The sequence below is a fragment of the Salmo salar genome, chromosome 10 (assembly GCF_965601325.2).
Source record: "Salmo salar chromosome 10, fSalSal1, whole genome shotgun sequence".
Taxonomy (NCBI): domain Eukaryota; kingdom Metazoa; phylum Chordata; class Actinopteri; order Salmoniformes; family Salmonidae; genus Salmo; species Salmo salar.
The window spans coordinates 113,519,001-113,545,989 of record NC_138300.1 but is presented as its reverse complement, the minus strand read 5'-3'; the positions used below and the strand labels follow the sequence as shown (position 1 = coordinate 113,545,989).

Sequence of the window (26,989 nt, the reverse complement as noted above, 5' to 3'; positions counted from 1 at the left end):
ATCATGTAAATGTACATATATTTTTACCAAATATCTATTTCAAAAGCTATTCCAATTTTTTTCCCCTTAAATTAAAAGCACAATTCAGCCATTGTAGTCACTGATGTACACATATGCACATTAAATCTGCTTTATTGATAGAAGTAACGCAATAGAAAACTTATCAAACACAATCAAGCCAACATACTGTGCCATCAGAAAGTTTTCACACCCCTGAACTTTTTACACATTTTGTTGTGTTACAGCCTGAATTTAAAATGGATTAAATTGAGATTTTGTGTCACTGGCCTACACAATACCTCATAATGTCAAAGTGGAATTATGTTTTTAGATTTTTAAAAATTTCAATTAAAAATGAAAAGCTGAAATGTCTTAAGTCAAGTATTCAACCCCTTTGTTATGGAAAAAAAGTTAACGTTTTCTTAAGTTACATAAGTTGAATAGATTTTTTTTTATAACATGATTTTTGATTTACTACCTCATCTCTGTACCCCACAGGTATAATTATCTGTAATGTCCCTTAGTTGAGAAGTTAATTACATTTTTAAACATTTTATTTGTCCTTTTTCTCTCCTTCAAACAAAACAACCGTATACACATACAAACAGTAACCACATCTCTTCTGCCCAGACATGCATGCTCACACCCCCATTCCCAGTGCCTGCATCGTCACTTGCCATCTGGTCCTAAATTGCACCAATTTGTTCTTCTCAGTCACCCATGCCATTTCAATAATAATTAGATTTGTCCATTGTGTCAATGATGGTGGATTGATTTACTTCCAAGCTTTTAATAAAAAAAATTAAAATAAGTGATGAGAAAATAATCGTCCAGCACATTGGGTATCTCACTATATCCCCATATGTCATGTCTTGCAGACAGATGTATTAAAAGCACATTTAAGTTGTAATACTTCTGACAGCCAACTTTCTAGCACCCCCCAGCAATGACATTGAGCAGTGAATTTCAAACACAGATTCAACCACATAACACAGAGGTTTTCCAATGCCTCGCAATAAAAGGCACCTATTGATAGATAGGTAAAAATAAAAAAGCAGACGTTGAATATCCCTTTGAGCATGGTGAAGTTATTAATTACACTTTGGATGGAGTATCAATACACCCAGTCACTACAAAGATACAGGGATCCTTCCTAACTAAGGTGCCAGAGAGGAAGGAAACCTGCTCAGGTATTTCACCATGACTTTAAAACAGTTGTGATAGGAGAAAATTGAGGATGGCTTTCTTTTCACACTGTCATTTGGGTTAGTATTGTAGAGTAACTACAATGTTAAATTCACTTCTCAGAATAAAATTATTCCTAAACATGCATCCTGTTTGCAATAAGGCATTAAAGTAAAACTGCAAAGAAATGAACTTTATGTCCTGAATACAAAGCTTTATGTTTAGGGAAAATCCAACACATCACTGAGTACCACTCTTTATATTTTCAAGCATGGTGGTGGCTGCATCATGTTATGGTTATGCTTGAGATTGTCAAGGACTAGGGAGTTTCTTAGGATAAAAATACACAGAATAGAGCTAAGCACATGCAGAATCCTAGAGGAAACCCTGGTTCAGTCTGCTTTCCAACAGACACTGGGAGACAAATTCACGTTTCAGCAGGACATTAATCTAAAACACAAGGCTAAATTTACATTGGAGTTGCTTATCAAGACATTGAATGTTCCTGAGTGGCCTAGTTACATTATTGATTTAAATTGGCTTGAAAATCTATGGCAAGACTTGAAAATGTTTGTAGCAATGATCAACAACCAACTTGACAGAGTTTGAAGAATTTTAAAAACAATAATGTGCAAATATTGTACAATCCAGGTGTGCAAAGCTCTTAAGAGATGTACGCAGAAATACTCACAGCTGTAATCACTGCCACAGGTGATTCTAACATGTATTGATTGACTCAGGGATGTGAATACGTATGCAAATTAGATATTTCCAATACATTTGTAAACATTTCTAAAAACATGTTTTCACTTTGTCATTATGGTGAATTGTGTGTAGATGGATCAACATGTAAAAAAATCAATTTTAAATTCAGGCTGTAACAACAAAATGTGGAATAAGGGGTATGAATATTTTCTGAAGGCACTATACAAATGTACAAAACTATTTGACAAGTATGTAAAATCCCTGCTACATTGTCTGAACAAAACTGCCTCAGGAGGAGAAACACAATTACATTCAACTTCATCTTCATCTTCTAGACATATAAATACTATATATTTAAGACATTTAATGGTTTAAAAGGCACAATATCCATCCTGTGTTAGCTGATGGACACATCAGGGATATCTGCAGTTGCTACACCAAACTGTTCACACACTTTCTTCAGTTGCTCCTCCAGAACAATGTTCTTCTTCACCTCCAGATTGTAATTAAACTTCAGATCCTCGATCTCCTCAAAGAATGTCGGGTCAAAGTTCTCCAGTTCCATCTTCATCTTTTTTACTTCGGCCTGGAATCGGGAAGGTAATCAAAAATATTTTCACAGAGGAATAGATAAAAAAAAATATATATATGTTTTTACTTTTCTACACTCAAAACAACCCAAATAGATGAGGTAATGAGGAGAAGTCACAATACCTGCAACTGTTTTTTTTCCTCACCAGTGGCCTTCAGCAGGGCTTGTAGGTCCTCGTACCCTGACGACAAAAACATGACACAAGTTGATGTGCATATTGTGCTAGTTAGTTACTGCGCCTGTTTAGGTTCCGCATCATTCCTGAACAGGACAAGTTTTGTTTGACATCACAGAACATGCATGAACACATCAATAATGCACATCTTCTGCCTTGAAGTGAAAACTTGTCAAACAGGTCCACTTTGCTTTTACATGTCTCACCTGGCCCAGCAGAGGCTGTCTCATACTTCTTAGTGTAGTCACTACACTTCTGTACCAGCCCTTCCTTCTCCCTCTCCAGCTGATTATTGGTCAATCTAAAGACAAAACAGGATAGACATTCCTGTGTGACTAACGGATGGCAAATCAAATGTCAAATTTTCATGACCAAATTTGACCAGTGTAGTAATGGATATTACAAACATAAATGCTGTTTTCAATTTCCTTCACTTTGATGTTTACATTAACGTATGGTTCACACATAGCTAACACATTTTGATAATGCATTCCCATGTTAGCTATGTGTGAACCATATGTTTGTAATGCTATTGTATGCAAAGGCAATCAGGTTAGATGCTTCACAAGTTTGTCTACATTGAAGAGCTGGCCTATGGGATATATTCACCTCGTTGACTGAAACTCCTTGGCGAGGCCTGACTCAGTGTTTGCTGCGGTGGGAAAGTTGTTAAACAGCTTCACCTTCAGAACAAACAAAAACTGTTTTCACCACCATTAAAATAATGTAGCATAGTACTAGAATGCTACTTCATTTTCTTTATATAAACAATCCAATTAACTGAGCTCAGAACGACAATACATGGCACCCTATTCTGTATGTAGTGCACTACTTTTGACCAGAGCTCTATGAGCCCTGGTTAAAAGTATTGCACTATATAGGGAACGGGGTGCCATTTGAGACTCAACCATTGAGAAAAATTAAGAATCGCACAGTGATTTCACACGTAGCTATGGAGCTACGTCGGATCCGTTGCGTAGACTGTGTGGAGCTCTTATGCTTACCTGCTCCTGTAGTTGGCTGGTGACTCGCTGTGCTTTCTCCTCCCTTTCACTGGCCTCTCGCAGCTGCAGCCTGAGCTCTGAGAGACTGGAGTTCTTCTGGCTGATGTCCTGCTCCAGTGCTTTCATCTTACTCTCAAACATCCTGAAGGGAGGGAAACCATCCCCTTTTCAGTCAGCCATCTAGTTTCAAGACACCCCACTGTAGTCTACGTTGGCTTGGTATTCTACCAGATCTCCATGTTTGTTCTTTAGGTCAGTGGTTCCCAAACTGTCAGTCGGGACCCACTTGTAGGTTGTGGCAGGGGTCCATGCAGGTCGAAGGAAAAAAAATGTTGTGCATTGCAATTGTTTGTACAGTACCAGTCAAAAGTTTGGACACACCTACTCATTCCAGGGTTTTTCTTATTTGGACTATTTTCTACATTGTAGAATAATAGTGAAGACATCAAACCTATGAAATAACACATGGAATCATGTAGTAACCAAAAAAGTGTTAAATTCTTCAAAGTAGCCACCCTTTGCCTTGGAAGTCTCTCAACCAGCTTCATGAGGTACTCACCTGGAATGCATTTCAATTAACAGGTGTGCCTTGTTTTTAATTTGTGGAATTTCTTTCCTTAATGCGTTTGAGCCAATAAGTTGTGTTGTGACAAGGTAGGGGTGGTATACAGATTATAGCCCTATTTGGTAAAAGAACAAGTCCATATTATGGCAAGAACAGCACAAATAAGCAAAGAGAAACAACAGTCCATCATTACTTTAAGATACGAAGGCCAGTCAATCTGGAAAATTGAAGAGGCGACTCCGGGATGCTGGCCTTCTAGCTAGAGTTGCAAAGAAAAAGCCATATCTCAGACTGGCCAACAAAAAGAAAAGAAAAGATTAAGATGGGCAAAAGAACACAGACACTGGATAGAGGAACTCTGCCTAGATGGCCAGCATCCCGGAGTCGCCTCTTCACTGTTTACATTTACATTTTTTACATTTTAGTCATTTAGCAGACGCTCTTATCCAGAGCGACTTACAGTAGTGAATGCATACATTTCTTATTTTTTTGTGCTGGCCCCCCGTGGGAATCGAACCCACAACCCTGGCGTTGCACACACCATGCTCTACCAACTGAGCTACAGGGAAGACTGGTGTTTTGTGGGTACTATTTAATGAAGCTTCCAGTTGAGGACTTGTGAGGCATCTGTTTCTCAAACTAGACACTCTTGCTCAGTTTTTCACCGGGGCCTCCCACTCTTTCTATTCTGGTTAGAACCAGTTTGCACTGTTCTGTGAAGGGAGTAGTACACAGCGTTGTACGAGATCTTCAGTTTCTTGGCAATTTCTCGCATGGAATAGCCTTCATTTCTCAGAACAAGAATAGACTGACGAGTTTCAGAAGAAAGTTCTTTGTTTCTGGCCATTTTGAGCCTGTAATCAAACCCACAAATGCTGATGCTCCAGATACTCAAATAGTCTAAAGAAGGCCAGTTTTATTGCTTCTTTAATCAGCAACAGTTTTCAGCTGTGCTAACATAATTGCAAAAGGGTTTTCTAATGATCAATTAGCCTTTTAAAATGATAAACTTGGATTAGCTAATACAACGTGCCATTGGAACACAGGAGTGATGGTTGCTGATAATGGGCCTCTGTATGCCCATGTAGATATTCCATTAAAAATCAGCCGTTTCCAGTTACAATAATCATTGACAACATTAACAATGTCTACACTGTATTTCTGATCAATTTGATGTGATTTTCTTTCAAAAACAAGGACATTTCTAAGTGACCCCAAACTTTTGAAAGGTAGTATATATATTTTTAAATAATAGCCTATAATCTTGGAGAACTTACAATCAACAAAAGAAACACTAGACAATCAGGCCCCCATTGATTTTGTTATAATGTTTGAGCATAAACACAGCATTAACCATGGTAAAATGTGTAGAATTGCAGGAAATTAGCTTAACTACAACATTTTCTGCTGCCAAGATTATATTTTTTTACTTATTCTTTGGTCTATGTATGTTTTTTCACCGCTCAACCCTTATGGTAGGTCGTGACTCAAAAGACACCTCAATTGGTGGGTCACGAAACAAAGTTTTAGAACCCCTGCTCTAGGTTATACATTAAGTAGTTACAGTCCAAGAAACAGGGTTAGTGAGTTCGCTCGTGTCTTTTAGTCAGATGAGAACAGGAGCGAGGACTGAGTGGTTGACTTCGTTCATTTCAACGGATCCCTCACCTTGTTACCACAGTGGCCTTCCAGGTCTTACTTTCGACCCCCTCAGGGATGACCCTGGACTGGGCTGCCACTAGCTGTTGTCTGGCCTCCTCCAGCTCAGCCTCCAGCTTCTCATTGGTCATCTCTAGACTGGTCTTGGCCATCCTCAGCCTCTCCGCAGCCTCAGTCTCCTGCAACACATTTTTTTAAATGAGTCCTGAGACTTGACTAAATGTTGTAACTATGCATCCCATGAAAAGGGGACAGGACGGAACACATACCCTTTTAATCTCTTTCCGTAAATGTTCGTTTTCTATCACAATTTTCTCCACTCCTTTGGTTTTGGTCTCTAGTCTGGAGCTCAGCTGTGTTTCTGTGTTTCTCTTGAGCTTCTCGTAATCATTCTAGAGAAGACGGAGAGCAAGGACAAAATACATTTTAAAAACATTTGAACTTGAACAGCATAACCTTCGAGCAGTTTTGAAGGGCTATAAGAGCTCCACTGGTTGTTAAACATGTAATAGGACATCTCATGCCCTATTACACAAGTAGTTCAACTAGAGTTCACCTTCAGTTTTTCATGTTTGTGCTCCAGAGCTGTGAGCTGTTCCTGACTCAGTGCTGCTGGAGATTTCTTCAGCGTCTCGTTCTCCCTCTGCACCCTATCCACCACCCTCTTCATCAGCCCGATGGTCTTCTCCAACTCTGGCACAGTTTTACCGCTGCGACCCGCCTACAGTGGACAGGAAAGACTTTCATTCAGTCGTGTGATCCAGTTGTTGTAAAATACACTTTTACTAGATGGTTAACTTGACTGTAAATTGAGAACTTCTCTACGAGCCATGTCAGTAAAACAAGAGTGAACACAGACAGGTGGATAGAGTAGAATTACAGCCTGACCACATGGGAATACGATGTCTGTATACACCGAGTGTACAAAACATTAAGAACACCTTCCTAATATTGTTACACCCCCTCCTTTTGCCCTCAGAACAGCCTCAATTCGTTGGGCATGGACTCTACAAGGTGTTGAAAGCGTTCCACAGGGAAGCTGGCCCTTGTTGACTCCAATGCTTCCCACAGTTGTGTCAAGTTGGCTGGATGTCCTTTGGGTGGTGGACCATTTGTGATACACACAAGAAACTGTTAAGTGTGAAAAACCCAGCAGTGTCGCAGTTCTTGACACAAACCGGTGCGCCTGGCATCTACTACTATACCCTGTTCAAAGGCACTTAAATCTGTTGTCTTGCCCATTCACCCTCTGAATGGCACACATACACAATCCATGTCTCAATTGTCTCAACGCTTACAAATCCTTCTTTAACCTGTCTCCTCCTTCATCTATAATGATTGAAGTAGATTTAACAAGTGACATCAAAAAAGGATCATAGTTTTCACCTGGATTCACCTGGTCAGTCTATGTCATGGAAAGAGCAGGTGTTCTAAATGTTTTGCATACTCAGTGTAGATACCTAGTCACCAGCGTACACATGCAGGCATTAAAGCACAAAAAAAATCCCATGATTGAAACTTTTTCAGTCAAAAAATCACACGATTGAAACTTTTTCAGTCAAAAAATCCCATGGCAAACCTTTTGGCTCGAGAGCCACATCAGGATTTCGAAATTTAACAGACAGACTTTTTTTAATGACTGATTTGTTTGTCAAAATGGGTTACGGGCCAGAAAAAAGGGCAGTTATTTGAAAATATATATAAATATTAGCCCTAAATAATAACCCCCCCAAAATATTATTTTAGACTAAAACCTAATGCGTCATCCATATGACTAAAATCCGTCGCAGAGACTGAGAACTTTAACCCCTGCACAAGATTAGGATAGACCTACCCCACGGACGTGGCCCAGTTTTTTCTCCACCTCCGCCTTTTCCTTCTTCAGAACGTTGTACATCTCTTTGAGGTCTGCAACTTGGTCCTATCAGTAAAGTAGAGAGGGTATCATTGGATAAGCTGGAAAACAAACATCTCTGGCAGGTCTTAACAGACCAAAGGTCTTAAAATCCACCTATCCACTGAGGTCTTAACCGGTTGCTTGAACTTAGTTCCAGGGCTTAAGTTATTGGGCTTCAAGGCCCCAGTTTTTAGTCAAATCCCCCCCAAAATGTATCTACCATACCTTTAGTCTGGGTAGGTCGTTGTTGGCCTGTTCCAGTTGAAAGCGGAGCTCCAGCTTCTCTGAGGAAAGCTTCAGGTTCTCTCTCTGAAGCTCATACTCTTTTTGCGAGGGGGTGCCTGAACCTTTCCCTGATGTCTGGAAGAAATAAATAACAGCCGTCACGCTTACGCAATCAGAATGTGAAGAAGCACAAAAAAAAAAATTTATTAGGAGAGAAGAGAGAAGAAAGAAAGGAAGTGTAAGGTGGTGACCACATGGATAAACATACAAAAACATAGCGCCTAGGACTGGAAGGAGGTACTATACACAGGGTTTGGCTGGGGTAGGCCGTCATAGTAAATAAGAATTTATTCTTAACTGACTTGCCTAGTTAAAATAAAGGTTAATTAAAAAAGTTATTAAACACCGACTGCACACTAAGCCAAACACTGCACACTTTCTGCTAGCTCAAACACTGCACTAGCATCTTGTCAGGGTGGAAGCCAGGGGCAGCCTTTGGTACCTTATGAGTTTTGGGAGACATAGGTTTGAGCTTTTGTCTTATCTTCTCAATGTCATTGGTAATGACCTCCAGCTCGGCACCACGGGTACTCTCTGAAGCAAACTCGAGCTTGCTGTCTGTGACATCATCAATGTCGAGTTCCTTGATGACAAAACTGTCAGATTCATCGTCATTGAGGTCAGCACTGTGGTCAGCGCTGACCTACATTATGAAGTCCTCTTCTTTCCTTACTGTTTCCTCCACTGTCCCACTTAATTTCCATCTCCATCATCTCTGTCTCCCCCTGTATCCTCTGCATTATCTGTACCCATCACACTACTTGACTGCTGTCACCTCTCCTTGCTCAGATGCAGGTTTCGCTGACTCAAACACTGCCTCTCAGAGGTTGATGGCTCACTCTGGATTTGGGGGTTTGGATCGTAGAAATAGAATGAATAGAACGAATGTCCCCATTCAAGTAAACTATGGCATAATGGGTGGACTGGTGGCCATTGCGAGTGTACCCATAGGAGCAAAGCAGGAAGTAAAAAAAATATTTGAATAAAAAAGAAGTGTACACTTTTTATTTAATGTCCTGCTTTGCTCCTATGTGTACTCATCAATATGTGCTGTAATATGTTGATTATACTCAACTGACATTAGAAAAATTCCATTTTATTGCATGAGCCACATCAGTTAACATCATTTGAAGGAACATTCTATATTACAATGGGAATTATTGCATCACAATACCAGGCAGCCATTGCGAGTGTACCAATGAGTTCACCAGTCAAATTGCCAGGGTTAGAGGTTCCAAGCCCGTTCTATTCATTCTATTTCTATGGTTTGGGTACACTCAAATCCAGCACAGTGTCACTTGTGGAATCCTGTCTGGCAATGAGATTCTCCTCTGTGGTTATGTCCACTAGTTCAGCAACAGCCACCTCATTGACATTCTCTGACTCTGCGTCACTTTTTTCCCGGTTCTCCTGCTTGGACTCTCTGTCAGTCTCTTCTGTTTCCCCTTGTTCTCCCTCTCCTATATCTTCAGTCTGTTCTTCATGTCCTCCCTCTCCAGTCTCATCTGTTCTTTCCTGTTCTCCACGCTCTGCCCTGCTTGGTTTCTCTGTCCGCTCTGTCTCAGGTACACAGTCATTTGTTCCATCAAAGACTGTCTGGGTTTCTTTCTGTCCTTGGTTTGGGTGTAATGCCCCCTCCTTGTGGGCTGACGTGCCATCTCTCTGATAGGCTACACTGTCATTGGCTAAGAAGGTCAGGACCCTCTTTTTCTCATGTACGTCACCAACATCAAACGTCAGCGAACGAAGCTCTTTCAAGGACACGGACGGGGAGACCAAACTTCTCCCCTCCTTCACGTGCATCGAATGGGATTGAGGAGTGGGTGAAAGAGAGAAGTAGAAAAGAGAATAAAGAAAGTGTAGAAACCTAATGACTTAAATGTGAAATTAATGCAAACATACGTACATAGTGAGATGAAAGACAGTTGGCAATACTTGTAAACAGTGGTTGTCTGTTGTGTCTGAGTGAGTTTAAAAAAGTTCAACATCAAGCCCTGCAGTTTAAGTATGTTTTCCTGTCTTGTTGTGTTTGTGTGTAAAAGGTAGTGCAGTCTCAGATCATATTTGAGTCAGTCGGTGTGTAGTCTTACAGAGGACTTCTGGCTCTCCAGGGAGTGAAGTCTGTCCTCCAGGTAGTGGTTCCTCAGGTTCATGTCCTCCATGGCAGAATCTCTGGGTAGGGCCTGCTGCTGTCTGGAATGGACAGAGAGGAAAATGTTAGTCCTACAAGGTTTGGTCTGGTTATACTGCAAACACAATAGATAATAGTGCTGTCGATGTGTTCCCACCATCTTATTTGTCCACCAAAAAAAGCCCTATGATATTGAGCTACAAAAGAAAAATATTTGCTATTAAACGAACCAACAGCAGCACAGTTTACAATGTCTGAAACACCTACTTTATGGTGAGGATCTGTTGCTCCAGTTCAGCGTTCCTCCTCTTCAGCTCAACCAGTTCTTTCTCAGACTCCTGTGTCCTCACCCCCACCACCTGATCTGCCGTCACACCACGACCCTTCAGTTTCCTCTGCAGACCTGCCTTCTCCTGCTCCAGTCTGAACACAGAGGGACAACCAGGGACATGGCACAACGTAAGACCATATGGCTAAGGAATATTGGAGTGAAGGAGTGAGTGAGTGTTCGATATATATTGTGTATGAGTAAGCAGGGTCATGTGCTTCTGTGAACCTTGTGTTGGTCTTGTCCGTGTGCATGTGCGTCCGTGTGTGTCAGTCAAAATGTCTGTACTTAGTATGTCTTCATGGAGTGTGTGGGATGTGTATGTTTCTTATGGTGTGGCTAAACCCCTTGCACCATGAGTGTCTTGGTTCTAACCTGGCGTAGAGCTCCTTGAGAGTACTCAGCTGCTTAGAGACAGACTCGGTTTCCCTCTCCTTCTCCTTCAGAATGTTCCTCACTTTCTCCATCCTGGCCTGCCACTTCTTGCCCTCCTCCCACCGCACTATTTCTTCTTTATTTGTCTGCAGGATAGATAGTGTGATGAGGCATGTCACATATAGGTTCCTTCCAATCCTCAAATACCTTGTATTTGTGAATGTCCATGAAATACAGGAATATAATTATAGGATCTCTATTGAGCCAACATGCAGTGGGACAGGGAGGGAGGGATCAAATGAAATCTGATTTGACACATGCGCTGAATACAGGTGTAAACCTTACTGTGAAATTCTAACTTACAAGCCCTTAAACAACAATGCAGTTCAAGAAATAGAGTTAATGAAATATTTACTAAATCAACGAAAGTAAAAAAAAAAATCGAACCAATCAAAAAGTTACACAATAAATGTACATAACAATAACGAGGCTATATACAGGGGGTACCAGTACAGAGTCAATGTGGAGGCTTTATACAGGGGGTACCAGTACAGAGTCAATGTGGAGGCTTTATACAGGGGGTACCAGTACTGAGTCAATGTGGAGGCTATATACAGGGGGTACCAGTACCGAGTCAATGTGGAGGCTATATACAGGGGGTACCGGTACCGAGTCAATGTGGAGGCTTTATACAGGGGGTACCAGTACCGAGTCAATGTGGAGGCTTTATACAGGGGGTACCAGTACCGAGTCAATGTGGAGCCTCTATACAGGGGGTACCAGTACCAAGTGAATGTGGAGGCTATATACGGGGGTACCAGTACCAAGTCAATGTGGAGGCTATATACAGGGGGTACCAGTACCGAGTCAATGTGGAGCCTCTATACAGGGGGTACCAGTACCGAGTCTTTATACAGGGGGTACCAGTACCGAGTCAATGTGGAGGATCATACAGGGGGTACCAGTACCGAGTCAATGTGGAGGCTATATACAGGGGGTACCGGTACCGAGTCAATGTGCGGGGGTACAGAATAGTCGAGGTAATTTCTAAAGTGACTATGATATATAGGTCCTGGATGTAGGTCCTGGATGTCAGGAAGCTTGGCCCCAGTGATGAACTGGGCCATACACATTACCCTCTGTAGCGCCTTACGGTCAGATGCTGAGCAGTTGCCATATCAAATCAAATGTTATTGTTCGTGTACACATATTTTGCAGATGTTACTGCGGGTGTAGCAAAATGCTTATGTTTTAGTGCAGTACAACTTAACAATACACGCAAATCCAAAACATTTATATAAAGGAATTAAGAAATATAGAAATGCTAGAACGAGCAATGTCAGAGTCCAGAATATAAATATATACTGTATGTATATGAAGGTGTGTATAGACATTATAGACAGTATTTGAGTAGAAAAGGTGTGTACAGTAGTAGTTATACAGGATGAGCCTTGACTAGAATACAGTATATACAGTTGAAGTCGGAAGTTTACATACACTTAGGTTGGAGTCAATAAAACTCGTTTTTCAACCACTCCACAAATTTCTTGTTAACAAACTATAGTTTTGGCAAGTCGGTTAGGACATCTACTTTGTGCATGACACAAGTAATTTTTCCAACAATTGTTTACAGACAGATTATTTCACTTATAATTAACTGTATCACAATTCCAGTGGGTCAGAAGTTTACATACACTAAGTTGACTGTGCCTTTAAACAGCTTGGAAAATTCCAGAGAATGATGTCATGGCTTTAGAAGCTTCTGATAGGCTAATTGACATAAACTGAGTCAATTGGAGATGTACCTGTGGATGTATTTCAAGACCTACCTTCAAACTCAGTGCCTCTTTGCTTGACATCATGGGAAAATCAAAAGAAATCAGCCAAGACCTCAGAATTTTTTTTGTAGACCTCCACAAGTCTGGTTCATCCTTGGGAGCAATTTCCAAACGCCTGAAGGTACCATGTTCATCTGTACAAACAATAGTATGCAAGTATAAATACCATGGGACCACGCAGCCATCATACCACTCAGGAAGGAGACGCATTCTGTCTCCTAGAGATGAACGTACTTTGGTGCGAAGAGTGCAAATCAATCCCAGAACAACAGCAAAGGACCTTGTGAAGATGCTCGAGGAAACAGATACAAAAGTATCTATATACACAGTAAAACAAGTCCGATATCGACATAACCTGAAAGACCGCTCAGTAAGGAAAAAGCCACTGCTCCAAAACCGCCCTAAAAAAGCCAGACGGTTTGCAACTGCACATGGGGACAAAGATTGTACTTTTTGGAGAAATGTCCTCTGGTCTGATGAAACAAAAATAAAACTGTTTGGCCATAATGACCATTGTTATGTTTGGAGGAAAAAGTGGGATGCTTGCAAGCCGAAGAACAGCATCCCAACCGTGAAGCACGGGGGTGGCAGCATCATGTTGTTGGGGTGCTTTGCTGCAGGAGGGACTGGTTCACTTCACAAAATAGATGGCATCATGAGGAATGAAAATGATGTGGATATATTGACGCAACATCTCAAGACATCAGCCAGGAACTTAAAGCTTGGTCGCAAATGGGTCTTCCATATGGACAATGACCACAAGCATACTTCCAAAGTTGTGGCAAAATGGCTTAAAAACAACAAAGTCAAGGTATTGGAGTGGCCATCACAAAGCCCTAACCTCAATCCTATAGAACATTTGTGGGCAGAACTGAAAAAGTGTGTGCAAGCAAGGAGGCCTACAAACCTGACTCAGTTACACCAGCTCTGTCAGGAGGAATGGCCTAAAATTCACCCAACTTATTGTGGGAAGCTTGTGGAAGGCTACCTGAAACGTTTGACCCAAGTTAAACAATTTAAAGGCTATGCTACCAAGTACTAATTGAGTGTATGTAAACTTCTGACCCACTGGGAATGTGATGAAAGAAATTACAGATGAAATAAATCTTTCTCTCTACTATTATTCTGACATTTCACATTCTTAAAATAAAGTGGTGATCCTAACTGACCTAAGACAGGGAATTTTTACTTGGATTAAATGTCAGGAATTGTGAAAAACTGAGTTTAAATGTATTTGGCTAAGGTGTATGTAAACTTCCGACTTCAACTGAACATGAAGTGGGTAAAACAGTATGTATTCACCTTGTCATCCTTTAGGCCAAGACCTTTCCTTTCTGTTGTTGATTCTGGTACACCTCTCCTTTCCAGCTCCGACTCCAACTTACGGATCTTCTTCTGCAGTGCCTCTACTGTGGGCCCCTTCCCCTCATGCTCAGATTGACCCTGCACACACAGCCATAATTATTTACAGTTAAAAAACATACTTTTGAAACACAGACGTGTGCGCACATACAGACACGCTCCCACATACACAATTTAAACAATGACATAGATTGATAACACAAACAGATGATCAATCAAACATACTAACAGAGTCACCCCCCAATCAATTGATAAATTACACAACTATTGTCCATCCAATTGGATTACATAATAATAATAATGAAATAAGCATATTCCTACTCCCTAGCTTGCCGATTGGACACAGAAACGAGTCGGACTGTGTCACTGACCTGCAGTCCGCTGTTGAGCCTCTTGATTCGCTGTTTGAGTTCCTGGATCTCCTCGTCTCTCTCTTCCTTCTCCCCCTGCAGCTTGCTCTGGGTCTTCAGGCTCTTCTGGAGGTCCTTGTTCAGGACCTCCACCTCCTCCTTCAGGGTGTTCTCCCTCCCCCTCCCTGCCTTCACAGCCTCCTTCGCCCCCTGGAGCTCTTCGTTTAGCTCCTGCACACGAGCCTGATGGAAATAACCAGATTAACATCTCTTGGTATGCATTCAAGGGATATACTGTGCCACTTGACAAAAGTTATTCTGTATTGATAATTGGGATATAAAAACATGTGCAGCATAACATGCTGATTATGTGTCATGACTGGGAATCTTAACACCTATCAGGAAAGATAAACCCTCTATCACTTACGAGTGTTAGCAGATTGTGTTTTAAGGGTTTGAAATGATGTAAGTGCTAGTTCATTCATAGCACAGTACCTAATATGCTATGAGACTGAGAGAGTGATGGGGACCAACCTTGAGGTCCTTGGTATGCTTGTCTACCAGCAGCTGGACATTGAGGCTATCCTCTCTGTGAGATGCGTTGGCTATGATCTGCTGCTCCGCATGGGACGTCATCTCTGCCCTCAGCGCCAACAGGGCCTTACTCAGAGCCTGAGAGAAAGAGAGAGAAAGGGGGAAAAAGGGAAAGGGAGATGGAAAGGATGACGGGGAGAGGCATAATATAGTTACGGTCTGTTTAGTCAGTCTATTGTGATGTTTGGCAGTCATGTTCATGCTCCCAAGATGCTGTAATTACACTGACGATACACAGGTACAGTTCTATAGAGAGCAGACCATAAGACCAACAAACACAGTAGTTGCCAAATATATTGGCACCCTTGCACTTTTCTCAAATAATTGCCTATTTCTTCTGAAATGAGTTGGCATTTTTTTTAAATACACTTTTGGTCTCCACACCTTCTTATTGGCATTTCAACATTTCAGAACCAATTTTATTTTTGTAAACTTATGTGGACAATTTTAATTTAACAAATGGCATGGACAAAATTATTGGCACCTTGGAGCTAGTACTTGGTTGCACAGCCTTTGGCCAAGATAACTTCCAACAAATGCTTCTTGTAGTCATCAATGAGCTTGCTGCACCTTTCTACAGGCAATTTGGCCCACTCTAAAGCAGCAAGCAAACTGCTCTAATTCTTTAATGTTTGAGGGGTGCACTCCACCAACTGTTTCCAGCTCTCGCCATAGGTTATGGATGTGATTCAGATCTGGACTCTTCACTGGCCACTACAGAACAGTCCAGCATTTCTTTTTGAACCATTCCAGAGTGCTTTTTATGTGTGCTTGGGGTTCTTGTCCTGCTGGAAGACCCATAACCTTCAATGGAGACCCAGTTTTTGGACACTGGGTTGAACATTGAAACCGGGTCTCCATTGAAGGTTTCGGGTCTTAGAGCAGGACAACGGCCCCAAACACACATTAAAAACCACCTAGGAATGGTTAAGAGATGCTGGACTGTTCTGGAGCGGCTAGCAAAGAGTCCAGATCTGAATCACATCCATAACCTATGGCGAGATCTGAAAACAGTAGTTGGTGGAAGGAACCCGTCAAACATTGAATAATTTTAGCAGTTTGCTGCTGAAAAGTGGGCAACATTGTCAGTAGACAAGCTCATTTATGGTTAGTGTTTGTCTGCAGTTATCTTGGCCAAAGGCTTTGCAACCAAGTACTAGCTCTGAGATGCCAATAATTTTGTCTATGCCATTTGTCTTTATTTTCTCAATTAAAATTCTAAACTTAAGTTTACAAAAATAAAATTGGTTCTGCAATGTTGAAATTCCAATAACAAGGTGTGGTGGCCAAAGGTTTTCAATCAATCAAATTCAATCACATTTATTTTTAAAGCCCTTTTTACATCAGTTGTTACAAAGTACTTATAGCATAAAACCCCAAACAGCAAGCAATGCAGATGTAGAAGCACGGTGGCTAGGAAAAACTCCCTAGAAAGTCCAGCGTAGAAAGGCAGGAACCTAGGAAGAAACCTAGAGAGGCACCAGGCTCTGAGGGGTGGTCAGTCCTCTTCTGGCTGTGCCGGGTGGAGATTATAAGAGTACATGACCATCAACTTATTTGAGAAGAAATAGGGAATTATTTAAGAAAAGTGCAAGTGTGCCAATATATCTGGCCACAACTGTATCTTCCTAGTCTTCACCTTCAGTTGTTTCTCTTTCTGGTTGAGCTGTGCTTTGAGTCTCTCCACCAGGTTCTTCATGGTGTTGCTGGGCGAGCGGATGTTGGCCTGTTTCTGGGCCTCCAGCTCTGTGCGGAGGTAGTGCAGCTCCTTCTCCATCTGACCCAGCTGAGCACGCTGCTCCTCAGCCTCCCCTGACAGGGCTTTGGCCTGGGCTGCATGACGCTCCTCCAGCCTGGAACACACATAGTGGGGTTAAGCTAAACACAGGGCACAGGTCAAATTGGTTAAACACAGTTTATCATTTACTGTTTCTTTCTACCTTTTCCTAGGCCTGGGATGCCATCACATTCACTATTCCTGATCACGTACAGTAGGCCAACGTAAATGCAGATCTCAATTCTCAATTACATGACAGATCAGGTAAACAATGTATGTAGCTTAGCACTGAGTATCTTTGGTGTGCATCTTAAGCCGGCCAGTGACTTACTTAACCCTCTCTGAGGCGTGCTCTTTGGCCTGCATGGCTGTGAGGTTCCTCTGCCTGTCCAGCTCTGCAATGAGGCCCTTCAGCCGGTCGGTCATGGAGGACAGAGAGCGGTCTTGTTCCACCACCGTCTGTTCCATCTCAGCTAGGCGAACCAGGTGCTTGGTGGTCGGCACCGTTATGGTGGGCTTCTTCATTAACTCCTGGGGACAACAAGGAGAATAACAGAAGCGATTTTTGGGTCGTTCCAGGAAAAGAGTGCCTTTTGCATCTCTTTGATATTTAAGTAGAAATTGTGCACCAATATTTAATTTTAAAAGCCTGTTATATTAAATGAAGTGTCCTTTAATATAGGCCACATGGAAAATTCAATACAACCGATTTTTTATATGAATAACGGCTTGCTAAAGTGCCAAAATTCAGCATTTTGTTCATCCAACACTGTGTCACTTCTAGGAAGATTTCAACCCACTTAATCCAAAATGTCTCCAAGTTTCACTACCATTGTAAAGCCCTAGTAGTTATTTTTGTTGCTTTGACAAAGTCATTTCTGAAAATTATTATTTAATGTGATTAGTGAATAATTTACATCTGTCCCTCATTTTAAGGCCAACCCTGTTACATGAACTAAACTCTCGTTTTAACAGTCCTTAAAAAAAAAAGGGGTTTTTTTCAAAAGAAACATTGAACATCTAATAGCCAAAACATAGTGTAAAAGCAGGTGGGCTTGTTAGACTCTTTTTGGACATTTTCTGGTGTGTTGTGATAAAAAACTGAGCGGTCAACCCTGTTACTTTATTTGGCACTTAGTAAACACTTACTATAGTCTTTTTATTTAACCTCTTGAGATGGGAAAACATCCTTTATGAAGCTGAACATGTGCTTTCTATGACAGTGTGTTAAAATAAGGTGAAATCAAATGTTTATTTTGACCAAGTTACACTTTTCAAAAGGTACAGAATTGTTGGAATGATCTTTTTACCGGGACAAATAAAGAATAGTGAGTAACATGATAAAAGTCCATAACAATGTTGATTGGTGGTAGACATCAATGATCCTTCCAAATGGGAATCCTATAACCAGAATTTCTGAAAAGCCAGAGAAAGTTTCTAAAACGTTGTAACCCTAACACAGACCAAGAGAGAGACATGGTAGAGCTAGGCTGGGCTACATACCAGTGCGGTCTGTTTGAAGCGGTCAAGGGAGGTGTCAGTCTGCAGGTCCAGTTTCTGGTGCAGTGTCCTCATCTCCTCTTCATGTCTCCTGGTGATATCCTCCTGCTCCTGGGGTTAATACAGGAGGCCACAGCAGTCAGAACCAACAGAACCAACAGTACACACCACAGCCATATAAGGATACATTATATATATATATATATACTGCTCAAAAAAATCAAGGGAACACTTAGACAACACATCCTAGATCTGAATGAAAGAAATAATCTTATTAAATACTTTTTTCTTTACATAGTTGAATGTGCTGACAACAAAATCACACAAAAATAATCAATGGAAATCCAATTTATCAACCCATGGAGGTCTGGATTTGGAGTCACACTCAAAATTAAAGTGGAAAACCACACTACAGGCTGATCCAACTTTGATGTAATGTCCTTAAAACAAGTCAAAATGAGGCTCAGTAGTGTGTGTGGCCTCCACGTGCCTGTATGACCTCCCCACAACGCCTGGGCATGCTCCTGATGAGGTGGCGGATGGTCTCCTGAGGGATCTCCTCCCAGACCTGGACTAAAGCATCCGCCAACTCCTGGACAGTCTGTGGTGCAACGTGGCGTTGGTGGATGGAGCGAGACATGATGTCCCAGATGTGCTCAATTGGATTCAGGTGGTTTCAGGTGGATGAGGTCTAGCATTGTCTTGCATTAGGAGGAACCCAGGGCCAACCGCAACAGCATATGGTCTCACAAGGGGTCTGAGGATCTCATCTCGGTACCTAATGGCAGTCAGGCTACCTCTGGCGAGCACATGGAGGACTGTGCGGCCCCCCAAAGAAATGCCACCCCACACCATGACTGACCCACCGCCAAACCGGTCATGCTGGAGGATGTTGCAGGCAGCAGAACGTTCTCCACGGCGTCTCCAGACTCTGTCACGTCTGTCACGTGCTCAGTGTGAACCTGCTTTCATCTGTGAAGAGCACAGGGCGCCAGTGGCGAATTTGCCAATCTTGGTGTTCTCTGGCAAATGCCAAACGTCCTGCACGGTGTTGGGCTGTAAGCACAACCCCCACTTGTGGACGTCGAGCCCTCATACCACCATCATGGAGTCTGTTTCTGACCGTTTGAGCAGACACATGCACATTTGTGGCCTGCTGGAGGTCATTTTGCAGGGCTCTGGCAGTGCTCCTCCTGCTCCTCCTTGCACAAAGGCGGAGGTAGCGGTCCTGCTGCTTGGTCGGCCTCCTCCACGTCTCCTGATGTACTGGCCTGTCTCCTGGTAGCGCCTCCATGCTCTGGACACTACGCTGACAGACACAGCAAACCTTCTTGCCACAGCTCACATTGATGTGCCATCCTGGATGAGCTGCACTACCTGAGCCACTTGTGTGGGTTGTAGACTCCATCTCATGCTACCACTAGAGTGAAAGCACCGCCAGCATTCAAAAGTGACCAAAACATCAGCCAGGAAGCATAGGAACTGAGAAGTGGTCTGTGGTCCCCACCTGCAGAACCACTCCTTTATTGGGGGTGTCTTGCTAATTGCCTATAATTTCCACCTGTTGTCTATTCCATTTGCACAACAGCATGTGAAATGTATTGTCAATCAGTGTTGCTTCCTAAGTGGACAGTTTGATTTCACAGAAGTGTGATTGACTTGGAGTTACATTGTGTTGTTTAAGTGTTCCCTTTATTTTTTTGAGCAGTATACAAAAGTATGTGGACACCCTTTCAAGTTTGTGGATTCAGCCATTTCAGTCACACCCGTTGCTGACAGGTGTATAACTTTCAACGTGGCACCGTCATAGGATGCTAACTTTCCAACAAGTCAGTTCATCAGAGCTGCCCCGGTCAACTGTAAGTGCTGTTATTGTGAAGTGGAAATGTCTAAGAGCAACAACGGCTCAGCCGTTGGTAGGCCACACAAGCTCACAGGACGGGACCGCTGAGTGATGAAGCGTGTAAAAATCGTCTGTCCTCGGTTGCAACACTCACTACCGAGTTCCAAATTGCCCCTGGAAGCAATGTCAGCACAAGACCTGTTCATCGGGAGCTTCATGAAATGGGGTTCCATGGCCGAGCAGACGCACACAAGCCTAAGATCACCATGCACAAGGCCAAGCGTCGGGTTGGAGTGCTGTAAAGCCGCCGCCATTGGACTCTGGAGCAGTGGAAACGCGATCTCTGGAGTGATGAATCATGCTTCACCATCAGGCAGTCCGACCGACTAATCTGGGTTTGGTGGATGCCAAGAGAACACAACCTGCCCCAATGCATAGTGCCAACTGTAAAGTTTTGGGGAGGAGGAATAATGGTTCGGGCTAGGCCCCTTAGTTCCAGTGAAGGGAAATCTTAACACTACAGCATACAATGACAATCTAGACTGTTCTGTGCTTCCAACTTTGTGGCAACAGTTTGGGGAAGGTCGTTTCCTGTTGAGCATGACAATGCCCCAGTGCACAAAGCGAGGTCCATACAGAAATGTCTTGTCGAGATCGGTGTGGAAGAACTTGACTGGCCTGCACAGAGCACTGACCTCAACCCCATCGAACACCTTTGGGATGAATTGGAACGCCGACTGCGAGTCAGGCCTAATCGCCCAACATCAGTGCCCGACCTCACTAATGCTCTTGTGGCTGAATGGAAGCAAGTCCCCTGCAGCAATGTTCCAACATCTAGTGGAATGCCTTTCCAAAAGAGTGGAGGCTGTTATGGCAGCAATGGGGGGCCAACTCCATACTAACGCCCGTGATTTTGGAATGAGATGTTTGACAAGCAGGTGTCCACACGGAGAGACAGTTAAAACAACTTCTCGCACCCTCTTTTTCTCTAACAATTTCTAATATGTCTAAATGGCCATTTGGTGTTTAAGTCCGAACATCAACCACAAATTGTGCATCAAATGCAGATACACTTAGGACGCTTGATGCTTCCTAGCAATCCTATAGTTCTCTATCCCCTGCTGTACCTGTCTAGTCCGGGCCAGTAGGTTCTGGTACTTCTTAAGGACCTCCTCCTTCTGGTCCAGGCGTCCCTGCAGGTTGTTGATGGTCTGGTGGGCCACCTTGAGGGCCGGCTGGCTCTCCCTCTGGTCCTCCTGGTGCTTGGCCAGGTCTGCCAAGAGTCTCTCCCTGTCTGCAGCCGCAGGGAGCCGCAGACGCAGCTCATTGATTACCCGGTCCCTGGAGAGGATGTTCTGCTCTGCCTTCCACAGGGCAGATTCCTTCTCCTTCAGCTTCTGCTCAGGGAGAGTGGAGCAGCAGAGAGACAGCCTCATAGATGACTCACGTTTAGACTTACTTTTATACTTGCCTTTTACAATCTTTTACAAGGGATGGTGCTCTAAGGCATGTGGTGTGATCGTCCACCATAATGTGTGTACTTCTAAGGCATTTCCTGTGTGGCAACTGTGGGGTAAGTAATAATATGGCAAACAAATACATGCTACAGTATAATCACCTCATCTAGAGTTTTGCAGGTGGCCTGGGTCTCCAGGATGGTGCGGACGTGCTCTTTGATTTTCCTCAGGGCAAAGTCCAGCTGGTGGGCCAGGGGAAGGCTTGTGTCTGGCAAGGCTCCGGTAGCCTCCTCAAACTACACACAATACACACTAGGATTAACTGAGAGGAGGAGTCCAATTCCTTGGTTGACTTGGTAGCAAGCAGTTTGTGACCGTGTGAGTTATGAGTAATCCTAAATAGTAATCCTAAATATAAACCACCAAATGAGTGAATACAATTGGTATTTAATTAGTAAAATAAATAAAAGTGAGAAAAAAAAACTATGTCAATATGTATTTGCTGTAAATGTTTTGGCATCAAACTGGTGGCAGTCGTGAAAAAATGCAATAGTTGGAAGAGTTGCAAAGTTAATTGAAAATAATGTCATTGTTGATTAGATACTTTTTTCATTAATTAGGCTATTTTCTCTTGAAACATATGGTCTATCTACTAGAAACTCATGGATAACATGGACACAGATATAAAAAATGAATACTATAAAATAATAAAAAAAATGTAATGTATAAATTACCAAAGTTACGATAGATTGCCATATATTTTCTGTTAATTACCAAAATTACTGAAGATTTCAGTAACTTTGGTCAATTACTGGTAGCTTTGCAACCCTAATCATGTGTGACTAGATTATTTATTGAAAATAAATTTGAAATTGAGCATTCAAGTACATACACTGAGTATACCAAACATTAGGAACACCTTCCTAGTATTGAGGTATATCCCGCCCTGAGAACAGCGTCAATTCGTAGGAGCATGGACTCTACAAGGAGTCTAAAGTGTTCCACAGGGATGCTGGCCCATGTTGACTCCAATGCTTCCCACAATTGTGTTAAGTCGGCTGAATGTCCTTTGGGTGGTGGAACATTCTTGATACACATGGGAAACTGTTCAATGTGAAATACTCAGCAGCGTTGCAGTTCTTGACACAAACCGGTGCGCTTTTGTCTTGCCTATTCACCTTCTGAATGGTGAATACACAATCCATGGCTCAATTGTATCAAGGCTTAAATATCCTTCTTTAACCTGGGCTCAAGAGTGGCGCAGCGGTCTAAGACACTCCATCTCAGTGCTAGAGATCACTACAGACCTTGGTTTGATTCCAGGCTGTATCCCAACCGGCTGTGATTGGGAGAGCCATAGGGCGGCGCACAATTGGCCCAGCGTCGTCTGGGTTAGGGTTTGGCTGGGGTAGGCCGTCATTGTAAATAAGAATTTGTTACTAACCGACTTGCCTACTTAAACAAAGGTTAAATAAAAAAATATAAATAAATTCATCTTCACTGCCTGAAGTGGATTTAACAGGTGACATCAATAAGGGATCATAGCTTTCACCTGGATTCCCCTGGTCAGTCCATGTCATGGAAAGAGCAGGTGTTCCTAATGCTCTGTATATTCAGTGTATATCCACGGCTTGCAAAATTATAATTAATTGCAACCAGAAACAAAACGTTAAATTCATTCCTATTGGCAGACAGTGGGGAGGCTAGTGTACAGTAAATGAATGTCAGTGTGTATGTCCCAAATGGCACCCTATTCCCTACAGTATATAGAATACCATTTGGGGCACAACCAGTGTGTGTCTGTTTGGTGTTAGACAGGACCTTCTGGGCAGAGCCTATGATTAGGTTCTGCTGTTTCTCATAAAGATCCAGCTGGCGCTCCAATTCCACCTCTCTCTGATCCCACGACATCTGACGCTCCTCCTGAACCTGGGGGTGGGGGGGAGACAGACTGTGTGAGTGTCTGTCTTTGTGAGTGTCTGTTAAACAGAGCTCTGTCATCATGCCATTGTGACTTTGTCTGCGTCCAAAATGGCATCCTATTTCCTATATACATTACTTTGACCAGGGCCCATGTAGGGCTCTGGTCAAAAGCTGTGCACTTTATAGAGAATAGGGTGCCCTTTTGGACACAATCATTGTCCTAGCATGGCAAGATCTGGAGAACATGCATGGTCTGAAGCCACCAGTACAAGTATTTAGGGAGTCCATCTGGAGCACTGTATTTTTAGGGGTATAAAACTAAACCATCTGAGCATCAAACACATAAATAGAGACAACAAGTCCTCTATGTTCTCCTCTTGTTCTGATTATGACTGACTCTCATGGGGAGATACATTACACTATAAAGCCCAATGTCATGGGGCGATGACGTTACACTATAAAGCCCAATGTCATGGGGCGATGATGTTACACTATAAAGCCCAATGTCATGGGGCGATGACGTTACACTATAAAGCCCAATGTCATGGGGCGATGATGTTACACTATAAAGCCCAATGTCATGGGGCGATGACGTTACACTATAAAGCCCAATGTCATGGGGCGATGATGTTACACTATAAAGCCCAATGTTATGGGGCGATGACGTTACACTATAAAGCCCAATGTCATGGGGCGATGACGTTACACTATAAAGCCCAATGTTATGGGGCGATGACGTTACACTATAAAGCCCAATGTCATGGGGCGATGACGTTACACTATAAAGCCCAATGTTATGGGGCGATGACGTTACACTATAAAGCCCAATGTCATGGGGCGATGACGTTACACTATAAAGCCCAATGTCATGGGGCGATGACGTTACACTATAAAGCCCAATGTCATGGGGCGATGACGTTACACTATAAAGCCCAATGTTATGGGGCGATGATGTTACACTATAAAGCCCAATGTCATGGGGCGATGACGTTACACTATAAAGCCCAATGTCATGGGGCGATGATGTTACACTATAAAGCCCAATGTCATGGGGCGATGACGTTACACTATAAAGCCCAATGTCATGGGGCGATGATGTTACACTATAAAGCCCAATGTTATGGGGCGATGACGTTACAGATTCATAAATTCACTGATGACAAATTGTAAACAGATTCATAAATTCACTGAAGACAAATGTAAACAGATTCATAAATTCACTGAAGACAAATGTAAACAGATTCATCAATTTACTGAAGACAAATTAAAATTTGAAATTTGAAACACATGAAATTGCTCCACTCACATGTATAATTACCAACATTTGTGAATGTTCATTCAATTTATGTCTCTCTGTCTGCTATTCGGTTCTTCATTTTACTTTTATCATATCCTGATGCCTAGTCACTTTACCCTGCCTTCATTTACATATCTACCTCAAATACCTTATTATTATCTATCCTGATGCTTAGTCACTTTACCCTGCCTTCACATACATATCTACCTCAAATACCTTATTATCTATGCTGATGCCTAGTCACTTTACCCTGCCTTCATTTACATATCTACCTCAAATACCTTATTATTATCTATCCTGATGCCTAGTCACTTTACCCTGCCTTCATGTACATATCTCCCTCATATACCTTATTTTTATCTATCCTGACACCTAGTCACTTTACCCTGCCTTCATGTACATATCTACCTCAAATACCTTATTATTATCTATCCTGATGCCTAGTCACTTTAACCTGCCTTCACATACATATCTACCCCAAATACCTTATTATTATCTATCCTGATGCCTAGTCACTTTACCCTGCCTTCACATACATATCTACCTCAAATACCTTATTATTATCTATCCTGATGCTTAGTCACTTTACCCTGCCTTCACATACATATCTACCTCAAATACCTTATTATTATCTATCCTGACACCTAGTCACTTTACCCTGCCTTCATGTACATATCTACCTCAAATACCTTATTATTATCTATCCTGATGCCTAGTCACTTTAACCTGCCTTCACATACATATCTACCCCAAATACCTTATTATTATCTATCCTGATGCCTAGTCACTTTACCCTGCCTTCACATACATATCTACCTCAAATAACTTATTATTATCTATCCTGACACCTAGTCACTTTACCCTGCCTTCATGTACATATCTACCTCAAATACCTTATTATCTATGCTGATGCCTAGTCACTTTACCCTGCCTTCACGTACATATCTACCTCAAATACCTCGTACCTCTGCACATTGATCTGGTACTGGTACTCCCTGTATATAGCTCCACATTGATCTGGTACTGTTACTCCCTGTATATAGCTCCACATTGATCTGGTACTGGTACTCCCTGTATATAGCTCCACATTGATCTGGTACTGGTACTCCCTGTATATAGCTCCACATTGATCTGGTACTGGTACTCCCTGTATATAGATTCACATTGATCTGGTACTGGTACTCCCTGTATATAGCTCCACATTGATCTGGTACTGGTACTCCCTGTATATAGCTCCACATTGATCTGGTACTCCCTGTATATAGCTCCACATTGATCTGGTACTGGTACTACCTGTATATAGCTCCACATTGATCTGGTACTGGTACTCCCTGTATATAGCTCCACATTGATCTGGTACTGTTACTCCCTGTATATAGCTCCACATTGATCTGGTACTCCCTGTATATAGCTCCACATTGATCTGGTACTGGTACTCCCTGTATATAGCTCCACATTGATCTGGTACTGGTACTCCCTGTATATAGCTCCACATTGATCTGGTACTGGTACTCCCTGTATATAGCTCCACACTGATCTGGTACTGGTACTCCCTGTATATAGCTCCACATTGATCTGGTACTGGTACTCCCTGTATATAGCTCCACATTGATCTGGTACTGGTACTCCCTGTATATAGCTCCACATTGATCTGGTACTGGTACTCCCTGTATTTAGCTCCACATTGATCTGGTACTGGTACTCCCTGTATATAGCTCCACACTGATCTGGTACTGGTACTCCCTGTATATAGCTCCACATTGATCTGGTACTGGTACTCCCTGTATATAGCTCCACATTGATGTGGTACTGGTACTCCCTGTATATAGATTCACATTGATCTGGTACTGGTACTCCCTGTATATAGCTCCACATTGATGTGGTACTGGTACTCCCTGTATATAGCTCCACATTGATCTGGTACTGGTACTCCCTGTATATAGCTCCACATTGATGTGGTACTGGTACTCCCTGTATATAGATTCACATTGATCTGGTACAGGTACTCCCTGTATATAGCTCCACATTGATCTGGTACTGGTACTCCCTGTATATAGCTCCACATTGATCTGGTACTGGTACTCCCTGTATATAGCTCCACATTGATCTGGTACTGGTACTCCCTGTATTTAGCTCCACATTGATCT

The 26,989-nt window shown here is 42.4% G+C and overlaps 1 protein-coding gene across 3 annotated transcripts in view; it reads right to left on the bottom strand.

Annotated features, from left to right (window-relative positions):
* Positions 1-91: 91 nt before the first annotated feature.
* Positions 92-26,989, bottom strand: part of cep290 (centrosomal protein 290) — a 56,879-nt gene continuing 29,981 nt past the window's right edge. For 2 of the 3 annotated variants that reach the window (XM_014125669.3, XM_045688447.2), the window contains exons 32-53: positions 23,444-23,551; positions 21,784-21,918; positions 21,293-21,562; positions 18,326-18,433; positions 17,154-17,353; positions 16,685-16,898; positions 14,986-15,123; positions 14,473-14,694; positions 14,042-14,182; positions 10,902-11,047; positions 10,466-10,621; positions 10,158-10,260; positions 8,008-8,142; positions 7,720-7,806; positions 6,442-6,606; positions 6,155-6,277; positions 5,895-6,064; positions 3,662-3,803; positions 3,267-3,340; positions 2,864-2,958; positions 2,605-2,663; positions 92-2,476 (exon numbers count right to left, since the gene is read on the bottom strand). In XM_014125669.3, coding sequence (XP_013981144.2) covers positions 2,288-2,476; positions 2,605-2,663; positions 2,864-2,958; positions 3,267-3,340; positions 3,662-3,803; positions 5,895-6,064; positions 6,155-6,277; positions 6,442-6,606; positions 7,720-7,806; positions 8,008-8,142; positions 10,158-10,260; positions 10,466-10,621; positions 10,902-11,047; positions 14,042-14,182; positions 14,473-14,694; positions 14,986-15,123; positions 16,685-16,898; positions 17,154-17,353; positions 18,326-18,433; positions 21,293-21,562; positions 21,784-21,918; positions 23,444-23,551 — 3,180 coding nt within the window. In that variant the 3' untranslated portion in view covers positions 92-2,287. Of the gene's footprint in view, positions 2,477-2,604; positions 2,664-2,863; positions 2,959-3,266; positions 3,341-3,661; positions 3,804-5,894; positions 6,065-6,154; positions 6,278-6,441; positions 6,607-7,719; positions 7,807-8,007; positions 8,143-8,229; positions 9,859-10,157; positions 10,261-10,465; positions 10,622-10,901; positions 11,048-14,041; positions 14,183-14,472; positions 14,695-14,985; positions 15,124-16,684; positions 16,899-17,153; positions 17,354-18,325; positions 18,434-21,292; positions 21,563-21,783; positions 21,919-23,443; positions 23,552-26,989 lie in introns of those variants that run through there. The other variant, XM_045688448.2, reaches the window with a different exon arrangement.